The sequence below is a fragment of the Globicephala melas genome, chromosome 3 (genome assembly GCF_963455315.2).
Source record: "Globicephala melas chromosome 3, mGloMel1.2, whole genome shotgun sequence".
NCBI classification, from domain to species: Eukaryota; Metazoa; Chordata; class Mammalia; order Artiodactyla; family Delphinidae; genus Globicephala; species Globicephala melas.
The window spans coordinates 125638353-125666003 of NC_083316.1; the positions used below are offsets into that span (position 1 = coordinate 125638353).

Here is a 27651-nt window from a genome sequence, read left to right on the forward strand (position 1 = left end):
AATTAAATTAAATAATGCATGTAAATCACCGAGAGCAGTGCTTAGCACATAGTAAGTGCTAAAATTAAGTAATGCTGTTGTTGATATTGTTATTATCGCTGACTGGGGGTCTGGAGTCCTTGCTCATGGTCCTGGCTCTTCCTCTCACTTACTGTGTGACTTGAGACAAGTTCCTTCCCTCTCTGGGCCTATTTCCCCCTGTGCTACAGGAGGGGGGAACCTGGACCCAATAACTGGTTTCGGATTTCTTGATCTAGAGTATAGTCTATTAACTTTTAACTGGTTCACTGAAGCTACGCCTCCATAGGGTCTCCGTGTCCATCATTTGGCTTAAAATTATGGACTGAGACAAGCGAACCATGGGTCAGTTCATCCATACTGGATGTTTTCTCCTTTGGCTTTATCAGTTATTGGGATCAAAATGATCAAATTTGTTGTATCTTCCCAGCTTAAGAAATGCCCTCTGAAAACATTGGTTTATGTTGTTTCAACTTGTGCAGTGTATAAACCAAAGTCTTGGGAATTCAGCTGGGCATCATATCCAATGCCTTTTGGCTAATTCTGTTTACTTCTAAAATCTTGATCTCTTTGAGACCAAAATCCCAGGAATGGTGGATCAGTGATTCTCACATATCTTTGAAAGCCTGTCATCCAATTTCCCACCCAGGTGGGATTTTTCTCTATAGCTTCCCTGATATATGATCACTCACCTATGCTTAGATACCTCTCATGATGGGGTGCTCACTACCTCCCAAGGCAGCCCTTTCAGCACAGTGATAATTTGCTCATTATCCTGAATGTTAAATGAGACCTATTTAACGAGCTGGGTGATTTGGGGACAAATTACTTCCCCCTTCTGGGGCTCAATTTCTTCATCTCTACAATGGGGGTAAAAATTCTTACCCTGGGACTTCCCTGGCGGTCCAGTGGTTAAGACTCCAAGCTTCCAATGCAGGGGGCGTGGGTTCGATCCCTGGTCAGGGAACTACAATCCCACATGCCATGTGGCACGGCCAAAAAAACCAAATCCTTTCCCTGCCCACCTTACTGGGCTATTGTAAGCATCATAAGTGTGAAATTGCCTTATATACTGTACAGTGATGAAACTGTGTGAGGGCTTCCTACAAACATCTAACCCCCTTCTGAACTATTTCTTTGCTCAGAAAGATTGAGTCTTCTAAGTGAGCTGACCTCATGGAGGGAGGCTCTGAGCAACTGACCATTGTCCATTGGTCTCTCAGATCGAGCTTCCTCTCAGAGTAGGGACTGTGGTTGGTGACTCCATCTCTAGTACCACGTTAGCCCTGAGCACAGAGAAAAATGGAGTTTCTAGAGCTGTTAAGCCGAGGTCTGGTTCTAAGACTGAGGTAACCCTGCAAGGGACAGCTGTCCCCATAGCAGCCATTTCTAGAGTAGAAACAGGAAGAAAACACTACTCACCAAGATTTTCTGGATTTCTTCATTGTCACACTTCACATGATATTTCACCATGTCTTGGAAAATATCCTTCCTGTTTTCAAGTTTGTTCATTGACTCATAAGTGTCAGGATTTAAGACAGACCAGCCCAGGAATTGAGTCAAAGACTGAAAGGAAGGAAAGGAAGAATCAGAGGCAGAACATCCAGGTTTGATCCTGCCTCTGTAACTTAGGGCAAGACTCTGTAAACTTCCATTTTCTCAGCTACAAAATGGGTTTGATTAGCTGTGTGCTGCCCTCCTCAAAGAGATGTTGTTAGGATAAGATGAAATAATGGATGGGAATGCACTTTGAGTAAAGCTCTAACACACGTGAAACGCCATCCTGATGTCTAATCATTTCACAAAAACGGAATGTGTTGTGCGTATGTGGGGACACGGGATATAAGTGAACTCTCTGTACTTTCTGCTCAATTTCGCTGGGAACCTAAAGTTTCTCTAAAAGGTAAAGTTTATTAATTTTTTAAAAAAGGGAATATAGATTTCTCTGGCAACTGCTGCAGTGCAGAAGGGAGAGCAAAGAGAATAAATGTTGATTTAGGAAAGTGTCTACAAGGTGAGCTCCCATCCCTCCTGAGCTGGGGCAGCAGCACACAAGGGCCCCACCATGCGGCTCTGGGAGCCAAGTTCGTTGGTGAGCCGACTCTGAATACCACGTCTAGGGGCCTCCTCAAAAACCGTACCTCCATGAGGGTCTCATCCATTTCATCAAAGGGTTTCCCATCTTTGCGATTGTAAAACGTGGCCACCCCAACAATTTCTTCCTTCTTGTTCACAATTGGCATAGAAAGGACATTTTTAATCGTCCATCCGGACTCATCCAGAGGCTCTTTCTGCAAGAGAAGAGCCAGAGTAAGTTTGCTTCAGGTACCAGGCTGCAGAGGCATCTGTAATGGACTTCATGCTGCATTTTGACCCTGATTGGCTGAGGGGGTGGCAAGAGGTTAGACCTTGTTGGGCTTTGCGTGATTTTAGTCGCCAAATGCCATGAGCAGATTGCCCATCTGATGGGAGCACCGTAAGCCAGATAGCTATACTGTTTTCATCCCCAACATATCAGGGCCATCATGTGCCAGGCAACGAGTTGTGTATTGGGGATCTAATGATGCAAACAAACAGACCAGGGAGGTAGTGTTTCCCTTTCAGATACAGGAGCTAATTGCAGGGGACTGGCTTAAAAGGGGCCATGTTGGTGATGCTTGTGACTTTGAACTAGTCAACTGGATATAACCTGTACCTTTTGCCTCCCGACCTGCCTTTCTGTGTTCCTTTTGGCATGTCGTTTTATCTCCGTGAGCCTCAATTTTCTCATTTATAGATGGGGTTGGTAGTAAGAGTATGTACTCATGGAACAATTGAGAAAATAGAAGTGAAATATCTTGGTCAATCATGAGGTACCATTTGTGAGTCATTTCCCATCTCTCTGAGCCTCACTTTCATCATTTATAAAATGGGGATAACTAGACAATTTCTAGCCTTTTTTCCACTGATTCATTGAAGATTTATCAAGTATTTTACAATGTACAAGAACCTGAGCTAGAAGATGGGAGAACCAAGAAAAATGAGGCAGAGGTGTTGTCCTCAGGTTGCTCACATCTGGAAGGTAAACAGGCAATCACACTGCATGTGGGAAGTTCTGCAAGGTACTTTGGGAGCCAGAGGAGGGAAGGAAGTCAAGGAAGGCTTCCTGGAGTTGGAGAATCTTCTAGCTCGAAAGTTCCAAGATTTTAAAGGGGGCGAGATGATAATTATTATTATTTAAGTAGCTCTTGAACTCAGCACCTGGTAGGAGAGTGATTTCAGAGGAATGTAGAATACAGTCCAAAGAGCAAAGAGCTGTCAGTCAGGAAACTTGAATTCAAGTTCCCAGCTCTCTCCCTAACCTTTTCTATGACAGCCTCTCTGAAGGCCATGATAAAGAAGCAGATTTTATTGGAAGTGAATAAAAGTGAAATGGGAAAGTATTAAACATTTTTTTTTTTTAGTATTAAACATTTTTAAGGAGCAAAGTTACTTGATGCAACTTATGTTTTTCTTTTAAAAATCACTCAGGCTACTTTGTGGAGGAAGAGTTGGAGACAGAAGACTAGAATCTAAAAACAAGATTAGACTTTATTTATTAAAGTGGGTAAACTACAGTTAATCAGATGACTTGGGTAAAGATCAAGTTCTGTTGTGGTTATAATCAGATTAGCAACTCTCAGCAACAATTTGCCTTGTCACACTGACAACACAAGACATACGGTTTTAACCTTGGAAGGATATTCTCTCTAAGGTCTTTCATAATGTTATTTAAGGAGTAAAAAAAAAAAAAAAAAACCACTAATTTTGCTATGAGCCATTTTTATTTCCTTCTTAATTATTTCCTGACTGCTCATTATTTGGTTTTCATACACCTAGCATGCTAAACTCAAGAAATATTGACAGAGCACCCAGAGCTGCACATGTTAAGAAAGATAAGCCCCGACCTTTGACCAAAGGAAGCCTATATTTTGCCAAGAGGAATTAATCTAAAAGACAAGGAAGGATCATGAAAGATGATGTAAGGGAAATAGAGTAAGAAAGCCAAACTCCTTGGCATGGTCTTCCAGGCCCTGTGTGACCTGGTCTGTGTCTACCTCTCTAGAGTTTCATCCTGCCACTCTCCCCTTAGTCTCATTGGTCTACTCTGGTTCCTTCCAACAAGCCCTCTCTTTCCTGCAATCCTCTCTCCTTTCTTTACTGCCCAAACATAATTTCTCAGGGACACGTTCCTTGACTCTTCCCAGATGAAGTCAAGCCCCCCCTGGGAGAGTCCCTCCTCTGTCCCTCTGCTATTGTCCTGACCAGCACTCCACATGCCTCTTTCCCCATATGATCGTGAGCTCCCTGAAGACAAAGACCATGCCTGTCTGGTCCACCTCTGTAGCTGGTGTAGCATCGTGCCCATGCCTGGCCCAGAGCGTGCCCTCTGCAAACATTTTTTAAAAATACAAACAAACAAAATCAAATGGAATACTAAACAACATTCCATGATAATCCTAAGGAGACAGAAACGATATTCAGCCAGGGGAAGCAGAATAAAACTTCATAGAAGTTTCATAGCATTTGGGGTTATCATTGAAGGGCAAAGGGGATTTGGACAAGAGATGGTAGTAAGGGAGAGGACAGCATAAGCAAAGGTCCTGAGGCCAGAAAGCAAAGGGTGTAAACCTTGAAACTAAATGGGACCTTGGATTTACCAAATTCGCTCTCTCCCCACTTCCATGGGCACATGACTTTTTTGCACTCACATTTTTGCTTTGTTGAGACTGCTTCCCAATAAAGTAGATGGATTCTAATGTATTTGAATCCTCTTTGGGGGGAAAAATATCATATGACTGAGAGAGTAAATAAAAAATAACTTACCTGGAATGCAAAAAAGTCCTCTGCAGGTGCATTCATGATGTTGCAAATCTGAAAGCCATGAAGAGGAATAATGGAGTTATGATTAGACTTGATAGATTATCCATTGAGGGCAATGGGCATGATATTTTCAGAAATATCACGTCCTTATCCAAGGCATTCACATTCTTTTCATCAGATAGACATGATTAAGATGGTTTTGAATTACTAACTGAGGCTACCAAACAGGAAATCTGCCTTATAAACATGGCTTCTTACCATTTGCTTCACTTCTGAGTCATTTCCAAGCTTTGAAAAAGTTAAGGCTACAATTTGTTGTTATTAATAGCTGTATAGTGTCCCATTTTCTTCTTTTTAATGTTAGCTTTTTTCATATCTCATTCATCTTTTATTCATTTTTTTGTTAGACATATCCATATACCTATTCTTCTTCAGATTCTTTTCCCATATAGGTTATTACAGAGTATTGAGTAGAGTTCCCTGTGCTATACAGTAGGTCCTTGTTGATTGTCTATTTTATATATTGTAGTGTATCTATATTAATCCCAACCTCCCAGTTTATCCCTACCCCCCGCACCTTTCCCCTTTGGTAACCATAAGTTTGTTTTCTAAGTCTGTGAGTCTGTTTCTGTTTTGTATATAAGTTCATTTGTATCATTTTTTTTTTGATGATGGCCATTCTGACCAGCGTGAGGTGATACCTCATTGTAATTTTGATTTACATTTCTCTAATAATTAGTGATATTGAGCATCTTTTCATGTGCTTTTTGGCCATCTGTATGTCTTCTTTGGAGAGATGTCTATTTAGATCTTCTGCCTATTTAGTTGATTGTGTTGTCTTTTTTTTTGATATAGAGCTGCATGAGCTGTTTGTAAATTTTGGAGATTAATCCCTTGTTGGTCGCTTCGTTTGCAAATATTTTCTCCCATTCTGTGTGCTGTCTTCTCGATTTGTTTATGGTTATCTTACCTGTGCAAAAGCTTTTAAGTTTAATGAGGTCCCATTTGTTTATTTTTGTTCTTATTTTCATTTCTCTAGGGGGTGGATCCAAAAAGATCTTGCTGCGATTTATGTCAGAGAGTGTTCTGCCTATGTTTTCCTCTAGGAGTTTTATAGTGTCTGATCTTACATTTAGATCTTTAAACCATTTAGAGTTTATTTCTGTATATGGTTTTAGAGAATGTTTTAATTTCATTCTTTTAGATGCAGCTGTCCAGTTTTCCCAGCACCACTTATTGAAGAGACTTTCTTTTCTCCATTGTATATTCTTGCCTCCTTTGTTGAAGATTAATTGATCATACAACAATGATGTATGATGATGTATGTGTGGGCGTATTTCTGGGCTTTCTCTCCTGTTCTTTGTGCCAGTACCATACTGTTTTGATGACTGTAGTTTTATAGTAAGGTGTCCCATTTTCTTGCCCCCTTTTGTTGAGTATTTGGTTATGTCCAGTTTTTTTAATTAATGTAAATAACACCACTCTAAACATCTTTGAATCAATTATATATGTTTTGTCAGGAAGGAGTTTTTCCTTGTGCTGTAAACTTCACAGCAAATGAAGAAGTAAAAGGTGCTGTAGCTCTGATTGTATTTATATTGCAAGGTTCCTCTCCTGAAAACTGGACCAGTTTACCCTATCATGCAGATAACACTTATCTGATCCCTCCAGAGTCCTGCCTATGGGGTCACTGTATACAGTTGCGTAGCATGTGCACTGCACAAAGGCATCTGGCTGAGGGGGTGACTGGGAGTTGAAATCCAGCCTGTTCTTGACTTTCAGAACAATGGCCCTAGCCTTTCTCTTTTCATCCATCAAGAAGGGACACCTTTTTCTAGTTCTCAAAAAGGCACCATGTGAGCTTGCTTTGACCCTGCCTATCCCAGTAGATCAGACCATTCTGTTGTGTGAGAGGATGAGCTGTCCCTGCTCCTGTTCAAGACTGCCCACCCACTGTACCACGCCTCTGGCTTCTCCTTGGGCCAATTCCATCAGTTGCTATTGTTCTCTCCTGATTTCTAACCTCTCTGAGGGCTCTTTAGCTTCAGTCCATGGGCATGCTTGGTTCTCTCCCAACCTTGAAAACAAAATCCTCCCTTGGCCCAATGTGGTCTTTGTAGTGACCATCAGGTTTTCTCCTCCTTCTCTTGCATTTTCTACCTTCTCTTGCATTTTCTACCTTCTCATTACCCATCCACACCTCAGCAGACCACCTGCTGGTTTCTTCCTCCACCTTGCCACCAAGGCTGCTCTCATCAGGGCCATCAATGACCTCCTAACTGCCAAGCCCAATGGGAGTTTTTGGTTCTTATCTCACTGGATCACTTTTGCTGCATTTGTTATTCTCTCTTTTTGTTGAAACTTTCTACTTCTTTGGTTTCCATGACACTACCCTCTCCTGGGCCTCCAGACACCTCTGAACCTTTCTTCTGATTCTCCTTCACACACTCTTCTTCCTCCACCCAATCATTAAATGCTGGCATCCTCTAGTATTCTACCCCGAGTCTCCCTCACTCTCCCTGGTGACTTCATCCGCACTCATGGTTTCAAGTACCATCTGCTCCTAGGAGCAAAGTGGTCAAGGACCAGATATACTATCATATGGTCTGTAGTGTAGTCAGTACAGATCTCTACCTTTTGTTGACACAAATCTCTATCTCCATCTGTCCTCTTGCTCCACAGCATCAGAGTCATCTCTTTAGCTGCTTGCTGGACACTTGCTTCTGAAAAAAGTCTCTGTTGCACCTTGTCTGAAAGTGATCTCAGCATCTTACATCCAAACCTGGTGGCAGCATTATCTGTCCAATCTAGAAGCCTGAAATTGGCTTTGGTCCTTCTCTCCCTCCCTCTCTGCTCACAACCAATCCCAAAGCCCTTTCAGTGTTAGATCTGAGCCCTGATCTCCCTCTCTCCACCTCATCTCTGTCTGAGTCATGAGTATTGAATGAGCAAATGTATTCACTGCCTGGCTTATCATAAGCACTCCATGGCTGTTAGCAATGAAGACAGTGTTCTTTACTGCCTTTCCCTTTGTTGAGATGTTCTTCATCTCTTGTTTGTAAGGACACACTTTTCGCTCTGCTTCCAGTCTTAGTCCCTTCAGATCTATTTTCTAGGGAGCGTTCAGAGTTTCCTTTCTAAAATGAAAATTCATTGTGCCAACCTCTTGCTTAAAAACCCATCGCCTGTAGATTAAAGTTCCACCCTCTTGACCTGGCGTCCAAGGCTACTGTGATCTGGCCCCTCCCTCCCTCTCAAGCCTCATCTCTTGCCATCTTCCTGTCTCAAACCTAATACTCCAGCAACACGGAACTGCACACTCTGTGTTGCTTCAAACCTCCAAGCCCTAGTTGTTTGCCCATGTTGCTTCCTCCACCTGCAATCCCCTTTCCTGCCCCACCTGCCTAACCCCTATTTATTTTAAAACTCAGACCAAAACACTCTGGCAAGTAAAGCTGGTTTAGATGCTTCCTACTTTGTGTTCATAGAATGTACCATGTACATCTCTATCTGGCCTTATCACATTATAGTCTAAGTATCTGTTCATAGAGATATCTCCCATTTGACGATGAGCTTTAGAACAGAAACTATTTGATTCATCTATCATTGTATCCCCAGAGCCAACCACAGCACCTGGCACATAGAAAATGCCCAATAAATAAACACCCTGATACATGAACAGCACTGTGTAGTGTGTGTGCCTGGGGAAGGATACAGAGATAAGCAGGCTCAAATATTGGGGTGATGTGCAGCTATGACCCTTCTCTCTAGGGTAGGGGATACTGTCACTCTGCCCTGCACCCCAAGCGGGTAGGGCATGGGGGGAGATAGAGCATTTGAGCTCTGTTGTGTGGGCTGGAAATGTGGCAGGGACGGGGTTGGGGGGGGTGTTGGGAGTGGCAACTAAGTCTCTGGGATGAGAGGCTGGGACTTGTTCTGTGGTGAGCCTGGTGGACCAGCCACTTGTGACTTTATCCCTGACATTTGCGTAAGTATCTTTAGTTGTCACTGAGACTGTGCACCTTTCCATCTGAGGGTTCTTTCTCTGTGTATTTCATATTTCTTCAAATGTCAATTCTCTGCACATCCCCTTGGACCAACCGTCGAGTGAATTGAGAAATGGGAGAACAGGGCTTTTAGAGATACACAGTTCCCATCGTTTTTCCCACTCTCTTGATCTGAAATCCCTTCACCTTTCCACCTGATTCAAAACTCTCCCCCTTCAAAATTGTGTTACTTACCAGGCCATTTTGGGCAACGTAAGTGGGAAGGCCGCTCACTAAAGCCCAATGGTCCGGAGGTGGATTCCTGTAAAGGCCAAAGACAGTGGTAACTTCTTTTTTTTAAAATAGATTTTTTAAATTAATTAATTAATTAATTAATTTATTGGCTGCATTGGGTCTTTGTCGCTGTGCATGGGCTTTCTCTAGTTGCGGCAAGGGGGGGCCACTCCCCGCTGCGGTGCAAGGGCCTCTCAGTGCGATGGCTTCTCCTGCTGCGGAGCACAGGCTCTAGGCGCACAGGCTTCAGTAGTTATGGCTCACGGGCTCCAGAGTGCAGGCTCAGTAGTTGTGGCGCATGGGCCCAGCTGCTCCGCGGCATGTGGGATCTTCTCAGACCAGGGCTCGAACCCGTGTCCCCTGCACTAGCAGGCGGATTCGCAACCACTGCGCCACCAGGGAATCCCCCAGTGGTAACTTCTGATGTAGGGACAGTTGGACTAAAAACTTGAAACTGGATCTTACCCTCCCTCTTCTCTCTGGTGGCTCCAGGCACCCACTTACTATACCAGACCAAGCCCCAAATCTTAGCTAAGCATCTTAATGTCCAAATGTAGACACTGAGAAAAAAGCGATAAATCAGTTTTATTAATTTCACACTGAGTTTGACTCCCTAAGAAAAGAGACAAAATTCATCCAACAGATTGCTATTGGCTGCTGAGCAAAAACAGATGCCGTCATTTCCCTCCATTTAGTACTTACATACAGAGAGTTAGCTTAATATCATGTAGAGTGAGGGAAACCCATCTAGGATGAGCTCCTACCACATACCAAGCACTAAGCTAGGTGCTTTACATACTTATTTATCCCATGCAGCAATAACAATTTTGGGTATTATTTTTACTTATTTATTGCAAAAAATATATACACACATGGAAAAATGCATTCAAAACTTCATCAGTTGTTTGAAAGTGAACTCCTATGAAATTATACCTGGCACTTCCCTGGTGGCGCGGCGGTTAAGAATCCGCCTGCCGATGCAGGGGCCACAGATTCAAGCCCTGGTCCAGGAAGATCCCACATGCCGCGGAGCAACTAAGCCCATGCGCCACAACTACTGAGTCCGAGTGCTGCAACTACTGAAGCCCACGCGCCTAGAGCCCATGCTCCGCAACAAGAGAAGCCACCGCAATGAGAAGCCCACGCACAGCAAGGAGGAGTAGCCCCCGCTCGCCGCAACTAAAGAAAAGCCCGTGTGCAGCAACAAAAACCCAGTGCAGCCAAGAATAAATAAATAAATTTATATAAAAAAAAAACAAACCAAGAAAGAACAACCTTGTCGGTACCTTGGAAATCCCTGACCTGACCCCCCGCCACTCGCAACCTTCTCCCAAACCCCAAACGTAACCATTGTCCCAATGTTATGATTCTTGCTTTTCTGTGGCCTGTTTTCCTGTAGCCTGTTTCACCTGTTTTAGGTAGAATCAATGTGCATACATTATTTCATTGGACTTCATTTTCATGCTGCTGTAATTCATTTGTTTGATTGACTTCAACCGTTTTCCCTGGTAAGGTTGCATATAATTTATGCATTCAACTGTTGATGGACATTTCCCTCAGTGCAAGGCTAATATGAGCATTGCTGCTTCCAGCACTCTGGTGTATATGTGCATTCAATTCCATGTGCTAGTTCTAGGAGTAGAAATCCTGGGTCATAAGATGTGCATGTCTTCAACTTTACTAGGTAAGACCAAACTGTTTTCTAAAGTGATCATGCCAATTAATACTTCCATCAGCAGTATATTAGAGCTTCCTTTACTCCACGTCTCTGTCAATACTTAGTATTTTCAGACATTAAAAGAAAAATTGCTTTTAGAAGATTAAGGAAGTTCTCCTCTATGGAGATAATTATGTCATGTTTCTCTTAACGTGGCAGATTGTATTTATTCATTTTTCTAATGTTAGCCCTGCATTCCTGGAATATACCCAATTGGGTCATGATGTATAATCCTTTTTAGTTATTATTTGCTAAAATTTTATTTAGTATATTTGCATCTATGTTCACAAGTGAGCTTGGTCTGAATTTTCTTTTTTCATACAGTCTTTGTTGAGTTTTGGTGTCAAGTTTATGCTAGCCACTTCTTTTTCTAGTCTCCTGGATAATTTGTATGAGAATTGCATTATTTCTTCCTTAAATATTTAATAGAACTCACCCCTGAAGGCATCTGGGCCTGGAATGTGTTTGTGGGAAGGTTTTAATGTATTTTATTGTTATAAGACTATTGTGGTGTTCTATTTCTTTGTGATTTATACTTAGTAGGTTTTATTTTTGCAGGAATTTGCCTCTTTCATCTAGCTTTAAAATATTTTGGGCATAATATCCTCTTACTATCTTGTTAATTTCTGTGTCTTTGTGGTTATCCCCCTTTTCCTTCCTGATACAGCTCATTTGATTTTCTATTTTTCTTGCACAGTCTTGCCAGAAATTCATCAATTTTGTTAATCTCTCCAAGAAACCAGCTTTTGGCATTTGTTCATTATTCTGTTAATATTTCATTAATTTCTGGGCTTATCTTTATTCTTTTGGGGAGGGTTTATTTATTTGCTTGTTTGCTGTTAGTTTCTTGAGATGATGTGATGGATAGCTTCTGTCTACCCTCCAGATCCGCTCTCCAACCTGCTCCTCCGTGTCCCAGGAGGCTGGTCTGTGTGGACTCCATCAATAGGGTGCCTGGCCTTCCAGCTTCTGATTGAATTTAGCCCAGTGAGGAGACCTGGCCAAAACTAGAGGCAGGTAGAACAGTTAGGTCAGGCTATTTATTTCCCTGGGTTCCCCCTGGCAGGGTTGCTCTGGGTTTGCTGCGTCTCTTGACTGAAAGGCAACACTTCTCTCAAGATGCCCTGCTCTACATGACACTTTCTCCGTCCAGGTTCTAGAAATTTCCTGTGGGCCCAGGAATGCTTACAACAACCTCACTACTAGCATATTCTCTTTCAGTTTCCTTCATTCCACCCACACCTCTATAATTCATCCCTCTATAAGTAAAGCCTCCTTGAATTACCCTAATTTGAATGTGACGCCTATTATCTGCTAGGACCCCGACTGATACAAGTGGGTACAGAGTTTATTACTTTATATTGTATTCTTTTCTCATATGAATATTTAAGACTGTAGATTTTCACCTTAAGCATGATTTCTGCATCACACTGGTTTTGAGATGTAATATTTTCTTTCTTTCAGAATATGTCATAATTTCCATTGATTTCTTCTTTTACCCATAGATTATGGGTCTTCGTTGCTGTGTGGGGGCTTTCTCTAGTTGTGGTGAGCAGGGGTTACTCTTCTTGCAGTGTGTGGGCTTCTCATTGCGGTGGCTTCTCTTGTTGCGGAGCACGGGCTCTAGGCACACGGGCTTCAGTAGTTGTGGCCCGTGGGCTCTAGAGCACAGGTTCAGTATTTGTGCACACAGGCTTAATTGCTCCGCGGCATGTGCGATCTTCCCTGACCAGGGCTCGAACCTGTGTTCCCTGTACTAGCAGGCGGATTCCTAACCACTGCGCCAGGGAAGTCCCTCTAATAATGCACCTTGAGACCTATTTTTATCTGATAGTCACATAGTTACATCAGTTTTCTTTTGATTATCATTTGCAAGGCATATCTTTTGTTCATTCTTTTACTTTCATTCTATCTGCATTCTTATCTTTTAGATAGCTCTCTTGTAAATAGGATATATGGTATTTCTTTACGTATATCTCAGAACTCATCAGTTCTTACAAGAACTGGTTGTTATTTTCTTTTTTTCTTTCTTTTTTTTTTTGGCCGTGCTATGTGGCCTGCAGGATCTTAGCTCCCCTACCAGGGATGAAACCCATGCCCTCTACAGTGGAAGCGTGGAGTCGTAACCACTGGATGGCCAGGGAATTCCCAAGAACCGTTGCTTATATGCAACTGAGAAAGATAATATTCTGCCAATTAATCTGTAATGCAGTACTTTTTGAACTTATTACTCTATGAATATCAACAGAGCTCTTTTAGCATTTAGGTATAGATTTTTATCATATTTCATACCTTTTTCCTGGCTTTTTATGCCATTCAAAGGCACTTTTTGTTTCCGTGCTGCATCATAGAATAATCTCTTTAAGTTACTTCTAAGAATTTATATTAAATTCAATGTGGATACAGCCACACTGTAGAAAGCAGCAAGGTGGATGTTATCAGAGGCTAGAAGGGTGTGATACTTGGTGAGGAGTGGTGAGACATTGGGGAGAACTGTGATCTGTGATAACTCAGCATACAGACAATGAGTTTGATAAACTGGCACCTCTAGAGAAGTGGTTAGAAAACAGAATGGTGGCAGAGTATGCAGTTGACAAGGAAAAAAAAAGAAAAAGAAAGAGACGAGTTTAGGAAAGACTCAGTCTTCATGCAAACAGGACTGAACAGAGAGAACCCAGAAACTCAGGAACCTGAAGCAGTCTCTTATACCCAACCAGTAAAAGATGAACCAGAGAACTGAGTGATCTGAGTGACAGGATTATCAAAATTGTTTGGCAACAGTTGTGGCCTCTCACAACCACTATTTAAGGATTAAGGTGACCTGCTATAAATCCCTTCATTTGGACCAGAAAAGAGACCAAAGGTGAGGCTCTCCCACAGAGTCTGATCACAGCCTCACGGAGTCTGCAGTTCAGTTGGGAAAGAGAGCCAAGCCTCAGACAAAACTGTGGGGTGGCTCTTGGTACCCACAGAGGATTCACATAGGTAACAAGGCAGCTAAGTTTTGGAGCGTGCTCTACTGATCAAAAAGTACAAGCTGATACTAAAAACGTTCTTGACTGTTGAAATCTTAAAATGGCCTTTGAGCCTCCACCACCTGCAGGTAGGTTGGAGGCCTCACCCTCTGGGAGTTCTTGCCTTTTCATTATCCTCCTAGGTCATATAAGAAGACATTAGAGACTAAGCTTTCTGGAACTTCCTTGGTGGTCCAGTGGGTAAGACTATGCGCTCCCAATGCAGGGGCCCTGGGTTCGATTCCTGGTCAGGGAACTAGATTCGCATGCATGCCACAACTAAGAGTTCGAGTGCTGCAGCTAAAGATCCTGCGTGGCACAGCTAAGACCTGCGGCAGCCTAAATAAATAAAAGAATATTTTTTTAAAAAAGAGAGAGAGAATAAGCATTCCTTGGGGGCTGAGTCACTTTCTTTGCCAACTTCCTGCCTTTGCCTCACCCTCTGCATTAGGCCCCAGATGTGCCTCCATAGAAAATCATTGAAAAGCCGCGATCGGACACCATGGCCTCATTCTATAGAGAGGCCCAAACCGGCCACTTATTTATTTACTTTTTAATATATTTATTTATTTATTTTTGGCTGCTTTGGGTCTTCGTTGCTGTGTTCAGGCTTTCTGTTGTTGCTATGAGCAGGGGCTACTCTTCACTGCGGTGCGCAGGCTTCTCATTGTGTGGCTTCTCTTGCTGCGGGGCACGGGTTCTAGGCATGCAGGCTTTAGCAGTTGTTGGCATGTGGGCTCAATTGTTGTGACTCGTGGGCTCTAGGGCACAGGCTCAGTAGTTGTGGCACACGGGCTTAGTTGCTCCGTGGCATGTGGGATCTTCCCAGACCAGGGCTCAAACCCATGTCCCCTGTACTGGCAGGCGGATCCTTAACCACTGCACCACCAGGGAAGTCCCCAGGCCACTTATTGACACTGGACTTGGGACTTGAACTCACAGCAGCTGAGTCAGAATCCAGCCTCATTTTCCAAACTGCATGGTCTTTCCACCCTTCCACACTGCCTCCTTACTGCTCTCCCTGCCTCGAACAGAGTGTGTGGCCTTCTTGGGTTTGGTTAGTGTCGATCTTGGAATGAGTATCTTCTGGACACTGATAATGTGCCTGCAATTCTACATGTTTTGAGAAGAGACTTACGGGATGACTTTGATGTCTTCTTTGCCATGCAGGATGTAGTCAATGACCTTGTAAAAGTTGATTTCCTAGGCAAAGGAGATAGAGACAGTACTTCAGCAGGAGTGTGTTCTTGAGAAAGGCTTTGTTCTTTACCCTGTGCCCTGTGGTTTTCCAGAAGCACCAGCATGACCTTCTAAGGGCGTGTCCCGGTGCCCCTGGAGCTCACTGTCCTCAGCTGACTCTCAGGGTTCAGTGTGCTCCTCCTTGGAACCAGCCCACGGTGGCCAGGCAGGGGCTGGGATCTGGGGCTGGGAAGAGACATAGGAAGTGTTCCAAGGGAATCTGGGGGTTCAGTACAAGGAAAAAGAGAGAAAGATTGCTGGTGGAGTCTAGTGAGAGAAGGAGGTGGAAGGAGGCTTCTGTCCCATTTAGCATCATCATCAACACAGCCATCTTCCATGTGGGGTCAGCTCCATGGTCACGGCCCCCTTTCTCCTTCACTCCTCCACTCAGCTGCTCTTTGCTGCGTCAGCTCGTGCAGACTTGCCTTCCCAATCATCCCTCATGCTTCCCAACTCACATTCCACCTCTTCCATCCCTCCCACCTCCTTACACCATTAAAACCCCTATTCTCTTAAATTAGACCTGTTCAATTCCATGACTTCCTAACATGGGGTTGGATACTGGCAGGTGGTTCCTTTTCCCTAGCTCTCCAGGGAAAAATCCATTACCTTATTGGAACGTGATGGGCAGGTTAGTAATAATCATTTTACAAATAGGAAAACTGAGACCCAGAGAGAGGAAAGGACTCATTTATAGTAAGACAGTAAGCCGGAACCAGAACCTTGGCCCCTGACTCCTGTGCTCAGAGCTCTTTCTACTGTCACTTAAGGTTAACAGCTTAAAATAGTGTTTTCCTCTCTGTACCACTCTCACCTAGAAAGGGGGCTACTCAAAGTGTGGTCCCTGGACTGGTACCAGGCTGCAAACTATTTGTTACTATTGCATGATGAGATAAAAACAGAAATTGACAGTCAGTGTTTAGAAACTTTTACAGCAATTTGACTGAGTTAGGTTAGGTCTGTTGAAACTGATAATTTTAAAAAGACAAGTTTTGTATGTCTTTTAAAATTTTTACTTTTTGCATAATAGATTTTTATCATATCTTGAAAAGTATCAGTCCAAGATAAATTGGAAATTAAAAAAAAATTGTTCCTCTACTACAGGTTATTTTGAGAAATATTGCCCTAGAGATTTAAATGTTGATACCTGGGCCCCATCAAGGCCTCTTGACTCAGAACCTCCACAAAGGAAAATTCCTCACCTAGTCAAGGGTGTCTAGTTGGCGGGCAGTCGTGACCTTCTTCAGGCTCACGAGGGAGAGAGAGGCTCTGCTCCTCAACGCCCACCATTGGAAGCAGCTACAGTGATTGAACCCTTCTAGAGTGGCTCCCATGGCATCGGCTGCTCCAGGGTAGGTATGAGCTCCCTGCAGTAGGAAGCACCCAAGGGAAGACCAGGTGAACCCCACAGCACGATGAAATGGAGTTAGGGATAGAGCTAAAGTGCAAAGATTCAGGCTCTGGTCTTGGTTCCACTATGTGTCCTTTCTGGGCCTCAGTTTCCCCAGCTGTAAAATCGGTGGTGTTTGTTTGTTGGTGGTGTCAAGTAGCAGAACCCGTTCCCAACAAAGCATGGGCCCTAATCCTATAAAGCAGAGGAAAGTAATGCCGCCCTAATGGAAGCAGAGTTGGGTAAATGGAGATCCTGCATCTCTCCTGGTTTTCCCTCACTCCCTGTCCTGTCCTCCTCTGCCCCCATTCACCCTTGGCCCAGGCAGCCACTGTGGGAGCCTTGGGTTCTAAAGATAATCTGGGAATTTAAAAAACTGAATTAGGGAATCCCTAAAGCTCCTTCCAGCTATGATTCTAAGACTATGGTTGGAGAGTTAGCATAGATAGTCTCTCATAGATTCAAATGCACATATTCTTTGACCCAGTAATTCTACATATGCTAATAAATCCTATCGACATATTCCCAAATGTAGGTAACAGCATTGTTTTCCTCATCTAGGGCTCTCAACCAGACTGCTTTAAAAAGTCTGGAGATAGCTGATATCTCTCACTTGGAGATGGTTAAGCACACTGAGTTCCTGGCATAGTGGATACTTCGCATGTCTCCAGAGCCAATAGCTGTATCTGTGCTGGTAGGGAAAGATGACAAAATATACTCAAGTGGGAAAAGTAAGGCACAAAATAGAATCATCACACTTGTCAAGGGTGGTGGTGGTGGAATGTGTGTGTGTGTGTGTGTGTGTATGTGTGTGTGTGTGTGTGTATATATATATATATATACACACACACACACACATACACACACACACACACATACACACACACACACACATACACACACCCAGGAATGTCCATGGACATTTGGGAAAGGTAGACCGCTCACAGTGGCACAGTGGCTGCCTCAGGGCAGGCTGGATTTCTGTGCTGTGCTCTTTTGTATGGTGTGAGCTGTTCTCTGTGCTCATGTATTACTTTTTCAATAAATATAAATACATTGCGGTAAGAACATTTTAAAACAGTGAGGTCATATCCTATGGGCGGTTCTAGAAATCAAAGGTGGCCCTGTTATCTGCTGGGACTTTGGTAGAGCTGTTTCCTTCTGGGAGGGGGAGATGGCCTTCTTGCTTCAGGGCCATCTGTCCTTGGGCCTGGGCTGTTCACTGCTCTCCCAGGGAAGCTGCTGGCTCCCCGGTCCTGGTAAACTGCCCTACCCAGGGTCTCCATGAGATTCTTTTAGAAAGGTGAGAACTGGACTTTTTTTCTTTTAAACCCCCAGGAGAATCAATTTTGCTTTCACAGAAAGCAACAAAAAGTTCAGTGTGCTTTAGGTAAACAGAACTTTTTCCACACACTGTAGCTCAGCCAAGTTGCTTTCAAGGCCATATTCACGTAGGAATTCACCAGCCTTCGGAAAGTCAAAACCAAGCCATCAATGAGTGCCTTTGTCACTTTGCACCTAAGCAGCTGACGCTGTAACACAGGGTCTTTGAAAGAGCCACATACAGCGAGAGCCAAATCTTCATGCATGGAAATATACCAGTTTTAAAAGAAGTGCTATTTTTTTTTCCCCATGAAGTCTACTTAGCCTTTTTCATAATTAAAAAACACACACAACGCTTTATTTTTAAGAGGAGATGAAGTGAGGTGTAGTTGCATTGGGGGAACTTCAGAACCAAGATTTGGGGAGGTTAATTGGTCAAAATCCAGAGGAAGATTGTATTTCTAATGTGAATGTGGCAGATAAAGTGTGAGAGTGATGTTAGTAGGCAAAAGGATAAGTTAGAGCCTGATAGCTCTCTGGCTGTCCTGGAATTGGAGATGACCTCTGACCTCAGGGCTCAACTCAGAGAGCTGAATATTAAAGCAGCCCGGGAAACTGAAGTTAATTGAAGTTGGTGGTGTCTGAAAGCTATGGTGATCTCTATTCTATATAGTTCCTAGAATTCTAAATTTTAGGAACAAGTCCAGCTCATATGTGAATTAGATGAAAAGCTCTGTAGTAACATCTCAGCTATGCCAACACAAAAAGCTGTACTTAAAAAGGAAAAACGTCCCCAAATAGTTTTCTGACAGCAGCACATGATGTCAGCCTTGAAGACTCAGTCTTCCCAAATGAAATCATGAAATTGTGTGGGCAAAAGAGTAGTTTGAAACTGGACAGTGCCAGGTTATAAAGGTCATTTTGGGTAAAGCAGAACAGACAGTTTAGATTCCAAGGTTGAAATCCTTTCTGGTGTGTATACGAAGCTCACAGGCCAGGGTGTTAATTCTAAATCCCTAGAGTTTGAATTAAGATTAAATAAAGTCTGTCACACACACACACACACACACACACACACACACACACACACACACACACACACACACACACACACACACACACACGGACAGACACATACACACGCTGTCCTTTATCTTTATTTTGGGTAGGGTTAGTGTTGGCTGGGGGGAATCAGGCCTCCTAGCAGAAATTGACATACCATTTCAGACAGGCTGGAAGGTTTTGTGGAAAGAACGCTGGACTAAAACTCAATTCAGGACACGACTCTGCTGCTTACCTATTGTATGTGGCCTCAGCTAAAGTCATTCTGTCATTCTACAGGTTCTATAGGCCATTTGAGTGGCAGGTCTGTTTACCCTGCTGCATCTTTACATCCCCACACATTTCAGTTCAGCTTCTCTAAAGTGTTTGTGCCTCATCTTTAAAATGTAGCAATAGTAGGAAACCAGAGCTCACAAACTGAAGTGCCAAGAGAGACCTGATAGAAGCATAAATGAGAGGAGGAGGCCAGGGGTGTACAAGAGGGAGTCGGGGGCACTGTGCAAACTAGAGAGTTCAGGCCACACATTGCAAGGAGGCGGCCGCTACTCAGCTCCAATCAAGTTTACCCTGCAGGACTGTGGGTCCAGTTTTGACTGATCTGCCACCTTTTGAAAAGAAACTGAGAATCTAGATGTTTATCAGAAATACCTTGATTTTTAAGTGCTAAGCTGCCAATTCAAAACTGTTTTAAAGTGAAAACAAAGAAAAACTAAAAAAACGTATGTAGCCAAACACATTTACCTATTGGCTGGAATTGACCTTCTGGCTATCAATTTGTACATTTTAGATTAGATTTTAAGGTTATTTGTAGCTTTAATTGTCTACAGTTTTCCTGCTGGGTGGATCCTTGAGCAGGTTGCTTGATCTTTCTGGAGTTCTTCCCTCATCTATGGAATGAGAATATTTATTCCTCCTTTGTCAGTCCCACCGGGTTATTGTGAAACTCCAGTGAGATATTAAAATACCTTGCAAATTACAGGGCTTGAGCAATTGTGAGGAGTTATCATAATTTCAAGGGAGACAACCCAACCCAGAGAAGATAAATACTGAAGTGGTAAAGACACTTCAGCAGGGCCTACAGTGCCTTACTCGTCTGCATTTCATTAAACATTTGATCATATTGGACGGGCTAGAGAGAGACCTACCCTTCCATCTGGAGTCCTGGGACCAGAGTAGGGTGGAGCCTCACCCATCAGGACTGGCCACACGTCAAAAAATTCCTAGGAATGAGAAAAACAATAATTATGTGTCTTGAAAGTAGATCAGAAAAAGATTAAGAAAAGAAGACTACCTGTATGAGTCATCTATCACTGAAATCTGGAAGATGGTCAGAGCTCAGTGAAACCAAAGCTTGGAAGGGCTACAAGATTCACTAGAGTTGGAGAATGTCAGTCATATCTGTGCTTTGAGATGTATCAATATAATCAGAACTGGATCTGTCTAGGGACTTCCCTGGTGGTGCAGTGGTTAAGAATCCGCCTGCCAATGCAGGGGACACGGGTTCGATCCCTGGTCTGGGAAGATCCCACATGCCGCGGAGCAACTAAGCCCCTGCACCACAACTACTGAGCCTGCGCTCTAGAGCCTGCGAGCCACAACTACTGATGCCCATGCGCCTAGAGCCTGTGCTCCACAACAAGAGAAGCCACTGCGATGAGAAGCCCATGCACTGCAGCAAAGAGTAGCCCCCACTCGCTGCAACTAGAGAAAGCCTGCGCGCAGCAACAAAGATCTAACGCAGCCAAAAAATAAATAAAAAAAAAAAGAACTGGATCTATCTAATCAATAACCAAGAAATGGGAGTTAGGTTGGAGCACCCTCATACTCCCTGTGCTGTGGGACATGAGAGGGAAAATGGGGACTCTATGGCTAAGAAATTTACCTTAAGTATTAATACATGCTAAACATGTGAGCAAACAGCTGCAACAATGTTTCTTGCAGTATCATTTATAGCAGTGAAAAATCAGAAAAAACCTAAGTGTCCAATAGGAGGGGACTTATTAAATCAATTATGGTACATCTAGTAACAGTGATGTTACAGTTGTGTAGGTATTGATTAAAAAGATGTCCATGATACACTGATGAGTAAAAAATGTGAGGTGGGGCTTCCCTGGTGGCGCAGTGGTTGAGAGTCCGCCTGCCGATGCAGGGGACACGGGTTCGTGCCCCGGTCCGGGAAGATCCCACATGCCGCGGAGCGGCTGGGCCCGTGAGCCATGGCCGTTGAGCCTGCACGTCCGGAGCCTGTGCTCCGCAATGGGAGAGGCCACAACAGTGAGAGGCCCACATACCGCAAAAAAAAAAAAAAAAAAAATGTGAGGTGACAAAAAGAGATAAATCATGTGACCCCAGTGTTTATATAGAAAATGCTGTCATAGAATTCACAACAAAGCATTAACAACTGGTTTTCTCTGGGGGATTGGAATGAGATTATACTTTATTTAGCAATTATTCCCTAATAAAATTTATGGCTTTTGTAATAGGGAAAAAAATTTTTTTCCAGATAAGAAAGGACAAACAATGGTGCCAAATATGGATGAATAGACCCATATCTGGGCTCCAATAGGAAAGGATGACACCTGTAAGACAACTAGCAAAGACAGGGGCAGAGAGAGGAGAGAAGAGGGTTGGCAAAGGCTCTGCATGGTCACACAGCCCCAGGAGAAGAAACTGGGAAGCCATGCAGGCGCTCCCTTGCTACTTCTCCGCTGGTTTTCCTACCACACATACAGCTGCACAGCTTGTGTTGGGTCAAATCTGGGCCTGGCGGAGGAGGCCTCTGTCCTCCAGTGCCTCTCTGTTCATTTATCTGCTGGTATTTAGGGACCATGATCCATTAGCTCTGGGTTATTGTGGGCAGGATGCTTCTTGACCTCTCTCTCTTGTTTGAACATGTTTGTCATGGTGGTTTGTTCTAATATCATCCAGGGGGCAAGCAGAAGGGACTCCACATGAAATTCAGATTTCACATCCTCACCCTTCTGCCCAGTTGGGCTCTTCTCTTGACTACCAACAACACGAAGCAATTCAATTCTGGGTGAAAATGTGAACTGGAGACTTACCTAAGCTCCACAACATGCTTGCTGTTAGATAGAGATGGACAAGGCACAGTTTATGCCCTGGAGGAATCTGCTATGTCATGGAGGAGAGAATTAAGCCCTCAGGTAACTTTAGTAAGGTAGATGGGGTAAGAACCAAAACAGTAATAAAAGGAGAACACAAATGTTAGAGGAGACCAGAAGAAGGACATGGGGCTGACACTGTCAAAGTCGAACTGAGTGATTCTGAAGATTGTCCCAAGGAGAAGCAGATGTTATCAACAAAGGGTTGGGTGGAATATGGGGCATGTTTATGCTTGCCTTCCTCTGTCTCAATCTCTCTCTCTCTTTTTTATTTCTAAACAGCTTTTTTGAGATATAATTCATATACCATATGATCCACCCAGTTTAAGTGTACAATTCAGTGACCTTTATTGAGTTTTTTCATAATGTCAATACTTCAGGTAAGAGCTTAGCTACCTGGGGTGAGGTGGTGTCGGGGGAGGTGGAGAAGCCTAGGTTCTTAGAGTGATTATAGGCAGCCCAGCCCACTTCTCATTGCTAGATTGTTCCATCTATTGGGGATGACTAAGTCAGGATATTCTTGCTTAAATGTAACTTTCCCTTTTGAGGGGGAGTTCAAAAGAAACAGAGGGCAGAACACTGCAGCTCAGAGCTGTGTTCAGATCCTTTAAGGTTCAAACTGAACACCTTAAAATGGTGCTCAGTTTGCACCTCCAAATTTCTTTTGAATTTAACTACTCAGAAATTCTTTTGATTAAAAAAAAGAACCATTCATTTGTATGAATTCATTTGCTACTTCCTGAAGGAGTATAAAAGTGCTTATTGCTGAATTTAGCCATATTTGGCAAAATACTTGATTCAAGAATTTACAAGAATCAAATGGACAGTTGGACTAGTACCAGAGGTTCCCTAAAATCAGTATATGGCCCAACTGCACCAGAATCACTTAGGGAGCTATTTTAAAGGCAAAAATCAGAATAATAAACCCATGAGTACATGGAAATCTGTTATATGGTAAAATGGCATATCAAAATGGTGGCATTTCAAAACAGTGGAGAAAGGGTAGATTGTTCTTTAAATGGGGAATTATGAGGGGGGCACAAAATTTATCCCTACCTTATACCATAACATATTGATAATTTCAAAAGATGAGTGAAAGATGAAGATATATTAATCAAAACACATCAGATTATTTCAGACTATAATATTAAGGTTGAGGAAGTCTTTTTTAAACAAAGTTCAAAACGCAGAAGCCATAAAAGAAAATTTAAATCTTCTGTATGATGAAAGATGTCATAAACAAAGTTAAAACATAATCCATAGAAAGGGAAAATATGGTTGCAGCCTATGTGACAGAGATATAGTCTATATCATGGATAAAGCACTCCTATATTTTAATAAGAAATAGACAAAGAATTCAATTTTAAAGGTGGAAAATGGGCATATATTGCCCAGAAAAATCTGGGTAATATATGGAAGAAAAAAACTTAACTCACAAATAAACATATAAGTGTATTTACCCTCACTTGGTAATCAGTGAAAAAACAATTAGAAAAAACCAATAACATTTTTTGCCCATTTAAGTAGGAAAAATAAAAAGATTTATGATATACAGAATTGGCAGGAGTTTGGAGAAATGGAATTCTCATGCAGTGCGAGTGAGAGTATAAAATGATTTAGCCTTTAGAGGGAAAATTTTGGGAAAGCAAAATAAAAATTTTTTCTTAGTAATGTACTTCCACAGCTTTGTCCTATAGATAGTCTCTGTCAAGTGTGCAGGAATTTAACTCCAAGGTTGTTCATTATACCATTGTCTTTAATTGCAAGACTATTTAGAAATGATTTAAATGCCCAGAAATAGGGGAAAGGATAAATTAATTATGGTATATCCATACTATTTAGAAGAATGAGGTAAATCTATGTGGACTAAAGAACAAAGAAAGAGGATTTCTACTCCTATTAATGGTGGCCAGTTTGTTTCAGACCAGTCCTCCAACTGAGAATTATTATGAAATCTGGACTGTATATGTGTATGTGTGCATATGTGTATATAAACATTTGTTTGAAGGAATCATAGAGCTAGCAAGGCAGCAAGGACTTGATGGGCCAAGATCCCACAGAGAAGGGAAGCCCAGAGATGTGAGCCTAATGTCTGATTCAGCTTTTCCTCTTGATCGCCTTGCTGATACCAAAGATGCTGTGGAGCAGCTGGGAAGCTGCACAGACTTACTGGGCTAGTAGGATAAAACTGGAATTCAGGGCCTGCCAAGGAGGAGGAACCCTTGAAATCAACCCAGATTTCAGCTGGCCCTTCTTAAAGGTTTATACCCTAGGAGTAAAAGTGAATCAGAAACAGAACATCCCTTGCAAAAACTGAAGACCAGCTTCAAATCAGCTCAATCCCTGATTGGATTCAGATGCTCTGCCTTTATCTCAACTGCTAGCCAGAAGTAACATAAATCCCCTTTGGAGGAACATAACATTGCCCAGAGTTTCAAATCATCTCTAAAATGTTTTATACATGTCTCTAATGTTCAAACAAAAATAAATAGTCATGTACAAGATAAGGATTAACTGAAAATCAAGAGATAAAACAGACTATAGAAAGACAGCCATAGAATATATCTACAGATATTATAGCTCTCAGACCCAGACTCTAAAATAACTGATTATGTCCAAGAAATCAAATACAGAATAGAGAATTTTAGAAGAGCACTGGAAACCTCAAGAGAGATGAAATGGAAATTCTAAAATTGAAAAATACCTGAAATTAAGAACTCAATAGATAGTTTTAACAGCCAATTAGACACAACTGAAGATTCATGGATAGATCAGAAGAAATATTCAAACTAAAAAACAAAAATATAAAAGGGCGGGGAATACAGAAAGGAGTGTAAGAGACATAAAACATGATGAAAAACTCTAGTATATAATGACAAACTTAGAGGTCTTTTACCACTGCATATCAAGATATTTTATAGAGGTACTATAATTAACACAGTATGGTATTGCAGAAGAATAGATAAATATACCAAGGGAACAAAATAGTCCAGAAACAGACCCAATATATGGACACTTGATTGATGATAGAGGTATGATAGAGAAAGATGGTCTTTTCAGTAGAACAGTGGGGGAGAAGGATGGTCTTTTCAAGTACTGGTCAATTGGATATCTGTATGGGAAAAATTAATATTGACACTACTTCATGCTGTACATTTTAGAAATGTCAGGTAGATTGTAGAGCTGTAGGTGAAAGTTCAAACAATAAGGCTTTTAGAAGTTAACATAGGTGAATATCTTTATCACCTTGGGGCCAGGAAAGATTTCTTAAATAGGGCATAAAAACCAATAACCGTAAAGGAAAAGATTGATAAATTGGGCTACATTATAATTTAAAACTTACATTTATCAAAACATAAGATAATGAGAGCACAGTATGAGAGAAGATATTTGCAATGTGGCATTCAATAGAGGACCCATATCCAGAATTTGTTAAGAACTCTGACAAATAAGTAAGATAAAAACATACAATAGAATGAAAAACATGGGGAAAAGACTTGAACAGGCACTTCACAAAAGATATCCAAATGGTCAATAAACATAAAGCTTCCTGGTCATTAGGTGACACATGTTAATACCCAAAGAGATAACACTACACACCCACCAAAATGGCTAAATTAGTAAGATGGCAATACCAAGTATTAGTGAGGACACCCCCTACATTGCTGGTGGGAGGGTAAAATGGTACAATAATTTTGAAAATCAGATTGGCAGTATCAAAACTATTACCCAGAAGAGTAATACTGAAGGTGATTCTTATCTTTAACAATTGTGAATCACTATATTGTACACCAGTAACTTATACAGTATTGTACATCAACTGTACTTCAATTAAAAAAAAAGCTAGGGACTTCCCTGGTGGTCCAGTGGTTGACAATCTGCCTTCCAATGCAGGGGACGCAGGTTCGATCCCTGGTCAGGGAACTGAGATCCCCCATGCCACGGGACAACTAAGCCCGTGTGCCACAGCTACTGAGACCGCGCACCTCAACTAGAGAGCCTGTGCGTCGCAAACTACCGAGCCCACGTGCTCTGGCGCCCATGCACCACAACTAGAGAGAAGCCCGTGCACCACAAGGAAAGTTCCTGCATGCTGCAACTAAGACCCGACGTGGCCATGAATAAATAAATATTAAAAAAAAAAAAAAGGGCTTCCCTGGTGGCGCAGTGGTTGAGAGTCTGCCTGCCGATGCAGGGGACTCGGGTTCGTGCCCCGGTCCAGGAAGATCCCACATGCCGCGGAGCGGCTGGGCCCATGAGCCGTGGCCGCTGAGCCTGCACATCCGGAGCCTGTGCTCCGCAACGGGAGAGGCCACAGCAGTGAGAGGCCCGCGCACCGCAAAAAAAAAAAAAAGCTATTACCCAGAATTTCTACTCCCAGGTAAATACCTAACTGAAATGGGAAATGGGTCCAACTGTGTACCAAAAAATATGTACTAGAGTGTTCATAATAGCAATATTCATAAAATCCCACACCTGGAAATGCAAATGTCCATCAACAGTAGAATAAATAAATACTTTGCAGATTATTCATATAATGGAATATTCCACAAGAATGAAAATTAATGAACTAATGCTATGAGGGGCAATCAGAATGAATCTTACAACCCAAAGGTTGATCAAAAGAAGCCAGACGCAAAAGAGTATGTATTTATATGATTCCATTTATATGAACTTCAAAGATAGGCAAAACTCACATGGCTTTAACGGTCAGATAGTGGTTACCTTTAGGGAGGAAGGGGTGGGAGTTACTGGAAAGGGGTAAGAAAGGAGCCAGTTATGTTCTATTTCTTGATCTTGGTGGTAGTTAAGTGGGATGTTCATTCTGTGGTAATTCATCGAACTATTCTCCTGTAATTAGCGCTCTTTTCTGTGTGTATGTTATGTGTATGTATGTTGTCTTAAAAGAATCCACATGTACTGATAAAAATTATGTTCACAGAACATTATGTAAAAAAGGCAGACTATTGTGTAACCCAGCAATGTTTTTTACTTTTTTTTTTTAAATTGGGTTATCTTTTTTTTTTTGGGGGGTTATCTTTTTATTGTTGAGTTGTAGGAAGTTTTTTATTTTTTCCCTTCATGAGCAAAGCATCAAACTTAAAAAAAAATTGAAGTATAGTGGATTTACAATTTTGTGTTAGTTTCAGGTGTGCAGCAAAGTGATTGTTATATATTTTTCCATTATAGGTTATCACAAGATATTGAGTATAGTTCCCTGTGTTATACAGTAAATCCTTGTTGCTTATCTATTTTACGTATAGTAATTCGTATCTGTTAATCCCATACTTCTAATTTTTTTTAACTTTTTATTTTATATTATAGCCGATTAACAATGTTGTGATAGTTTCAGGTGCACAGCAGAGTGACTCAGCCAGGCTGCCACATAACGTTGAGCAGAGTTCCCTGTGCTATACAGTAGGTCTTTGTTGGTTATCCATTTTATTTTATTTTTAAAAATTTTATTTTGGCTGTGCTGGCTCTTCCTTGAGGCACGTGGGCTCTTCGTTGTGGTGTGCGGGCTTCTCTCTGGTTGTGGCACCGAGCACGCAGGCTCAGTATTTGCAGCGCGTAGGCTTAGTTGCCCCGCTGCATATGGGATTAGTTCCCAGACCAGGGATTGAAACTGCATCCCTCTACAGCC

At 42.2% G+C, this 27651-nt stretch overlaps 1 protein-coding gene across 2 annotated transcripts in view; it reads right to left on the reverse strand.

The window, feature by feature from the left end:
- The window catches only part of PDE6A (phosphodiesterase 6A), a 69247-nt gene that overhangs the window by 27409 nt on the left and 14187 nt on the right, over positions 1-27651 (reverse strand). For both annotated transcript variants that reach the window (XM_060295478.1, XM_060295477.1), the window contains 6 exons: positions 20031-20105; positions 15010-15074; positions 9102-9168; positions 4864-4911; positions 2160-2309; positions 1441-1584 (listed from right to left, as the gene is read on the reverse strand). In XM_060295478.1, coding sequence (XP_060151461.1) covers positions 1441-1584; positions 2160-2309; positions 4864-4911; positions 9102-9168; positions 15010-15074; positions 20031-20105 — 549 coding nt within the window. The remainder of the gene's footprint in view (positions 1-1440; positions 1585-2159; positions 2310-4863; positions 4912-9101; positions 9169-15009; positions 15075-20030; positions 20106-27651) is intronic.